Source organism: Macrobrachium rosenbergii, chromosome 16 (genome assembly GCF_040412425.1).
Source record: "Macrobrachium rosenbergii isolate ZJJX-2024 chromosome 16, ASM4041242v1, whole genome shotgun sequence".
NCBI lineage: Eukaryota > Metazoa > Arthropoda > Malacostraca > Decapoda > Palaemonidae > Macrobrachium > Macrobrachium rosenbergii.
Window position 1 is genome coordinate 17,453,726 of NC_089756.1, and position 2,500 is coordinate 17,456,225.

At 44.6% G+C, this 2,500-nt stretch overlaps 2 protein-coding genes across 4 annotated transcripts in view; one reads left to right on the forward strand and one right to left on the reverse strand.

The window, feature by feature from the left end:
- Positions 1-2,500, forward strand: part of LOC136847122 (uncharacterized) — a 59,265-nt gene that overhangs the window by 48,995 nt on the left and 7,770 nt on the right. The window lies entirely within an intron of this gene.
- Positions 1-2,500, reverse strand: part of LOC136847123 (uncharacterized) — a 12,141-nt gene that overhangs the window by 5,939 nt on the left and 3,702 nt on the right. Inside the window, exon 3 of one of the 2 annotated variants that reach the window (XM_067118479.1) lies at positions 2,485-2,500. This exon is cut by the window's right edge and continues 101 nt beyond it. The exons of the other annotated variant lie outside the window; for it this stretch is intronic. Within the exon in view, the coding sequence (XP_066974580.1) occupies positions 2,485-2,500 (16 nt within the window). The remainder of the gene's footprint in view (positions 1-2,484) is intronic. 2 annotated transcript variants of the gene reach the window in all.

Consider the following 2,500-nt stretch of genomic DNA (forward strand, 5'->3'; position numbering starts at 1 on the left):
CAAACTGTTAGGAATCAGTGGAAGCAATGAAGTAAAAAAAAAAACACGAATAGAATGAGATGAAAAACAATCTATCTTCCCTCTTCTGAAATGATGTTAAAAAAAGCCTCTCTCTCTCTCTCTCTCTCTCTCTCTCTCTCTCTCTCTCTCTCTCTCTCTCTCTCTCCCCACCCTTGTCGCAATGTATGATAATAGATCCTTGAAAGTACATAGAAGTGGAAGGCTTCTATATGTCCTGGATATCTAAAATACTGAGCTTCTTAGACATTTCGCTCTTCTACCAAAAGTAAGCTTCCAGACAAAAAAAATAATGACTGGAAGTTGACCTTGCTCGAGATTGTTGTATGATTTGTCATTGTGATCTCCTTGCATGTCAGTAACGGGGATGCTGATGCATTCGTATTCATGTTAATTGTATGTAAAGTTAATTTATTTCATCTGCAGAACAATGCCTATTCATTTAAAAAAAAATTCTTCATGCATATGCATTCAAATCATGAGCAACTCATTAATAATTGTTCAGTGTACAAAATCAGCACTTGCGGAAGTTGATATGAGAAGTAAACTCGAATGCCTTGAAAAGGAGTGGTAAGTAATGCCAGTAAGGTAATTATCACTTGGAAAGGGTAAGTATTCAAGTGGTTACTCAGAAAATCGATTCGGGAACACTAATCACGAAGATGATGAGAGACAGGAGAAGCGTTCCGAATCTGCTCGGCTGAAACGCGTTTCATGCTGGAGGACAGAAAGCTTAAGTGACCCATAGTGCTAAAGGTCGGATAACTTGACTGACCCATGAGGTTGAGGGTCAGAAAACCGTAGTGACTGATAATTCTGAAGATCAGATAATGCTTGTGACCTGTGATACTGAGGATCAGATAAATATATTGACATAAAATGCTGAGGGTCCAATAGGGGGTCATAAGACTCTAACCCCTGATGCTAAGGATCAGATAATTCTAGTGATCCCTGTTGCTGAAGGTCAGATAACTATAGACTCATAATACTAATGGTCAGAAACCGTAGTGACCCTTAATGCCAAGTATCAGTTTGTTATAGCAATCCATAACGCTGTGATTCGTAAAACGCCAATGATCCATAATGCTGAGGTACATGATATAGAGGGCCAGAAACTGCAGTGACCCATGACACTGAGGGTCAGAAACTGCAGTGACCCATGATACAGAGGGTCAGAAACTGCGGTGACCTCTGACACTGAGGGGTCAGAAACTGCAGTGACCCATGATGCTGAGGGTCAGAAACTGCAGTGACCTGTGATGGTGAGGGTGAGATGATTAAAGACCCGTGATGCTGAGGATCAGCACCTGCAGTGACAAATGATGCCGAGGGTCAGATAAATTAAAGCAGTCCATAATGCAATGGACCATGTAGTTTAAATTACCCATGAACCTGAGGGTCAGAAACTGTAGTGACCTATAATGCTGAGGGTCAGAGGATTGAAGACCCATTATACTGAGGGCCAGGTAACTAACGACCTATAATGCTGAGGGTTAGACGATTAAAGACCTGTGATGCTGAGGGTCAGAAAATGCAGTGACCCACGATGCTGAGGGTCAGATGATTAAAGACCCGTGATGCTGAGGGTCGGACGATTAAAAGACCCGTGATGCTGAGGGTCAGGTAACTAACGACCCATAATGCTGAGGGTCAGACGATTAAAGACCTGTGATGCTGAGGGTCAGAAAATGCAGTGACCCACGATGCTGAGGGTTAGATGATTAAAGACCCATGATGATGAGGGTCGGACAATTAAAGACCCGTGATGCTGAGGGGTCAGGTAACTAATGACCCATAATGCTGAGGGTCAGACAATTAAAGACCTGTGATGCTGAGGGTCAGAAAATGCAGTGACCCACGATGCTGAGGGTCAGATGATTAAAGACCCATGATGCTAGGGGTTGGATGATTAAAGACCCGTGATGCTGAGGGTCAGGTAACTAACGACCCATAATGCTGAGGGTCAGACGATTCAAGACCTGTGATGCTGAGGGTCAGAAAATGCAGTGACCCACGATGCTGAGGGTCAGATGATTAAAGACCCGTGATGCTGAGGGTCGGACGATTAAAGATCCGTGATGCTGAGGGTCAGGTAACTAACGACCCATAATGCTGAGGGTCAGACGATTCAAGACCTGTGAAGCTGAGGGTCAGAAAATGCAGTGACCCACGATGCTGAGGGTCAGATGATTAAAGACCCACGATGCTGAGGGTCGGACAGTTAAAGACCCGTGATGCTGAGGGGTCAGGTAACTAACGACCCATAATGCTGAGGGTCAGACAATTAAAGACCTGTGATGCTGAGGGTCAGAAAATGCAGTGACCCACGATGCTGAGGGTCAGATGATTAAAGACCCGTAACGCTGAGGGTCGGACGATTAAAGACCCGTGATGCTGAGGGTCAGCTGACTAACGACCCATGATGCTGAGGGTCAGCAGACGACTTTAAAGAATGAGAAAGCTTACCTCTCCTTGACGAAGG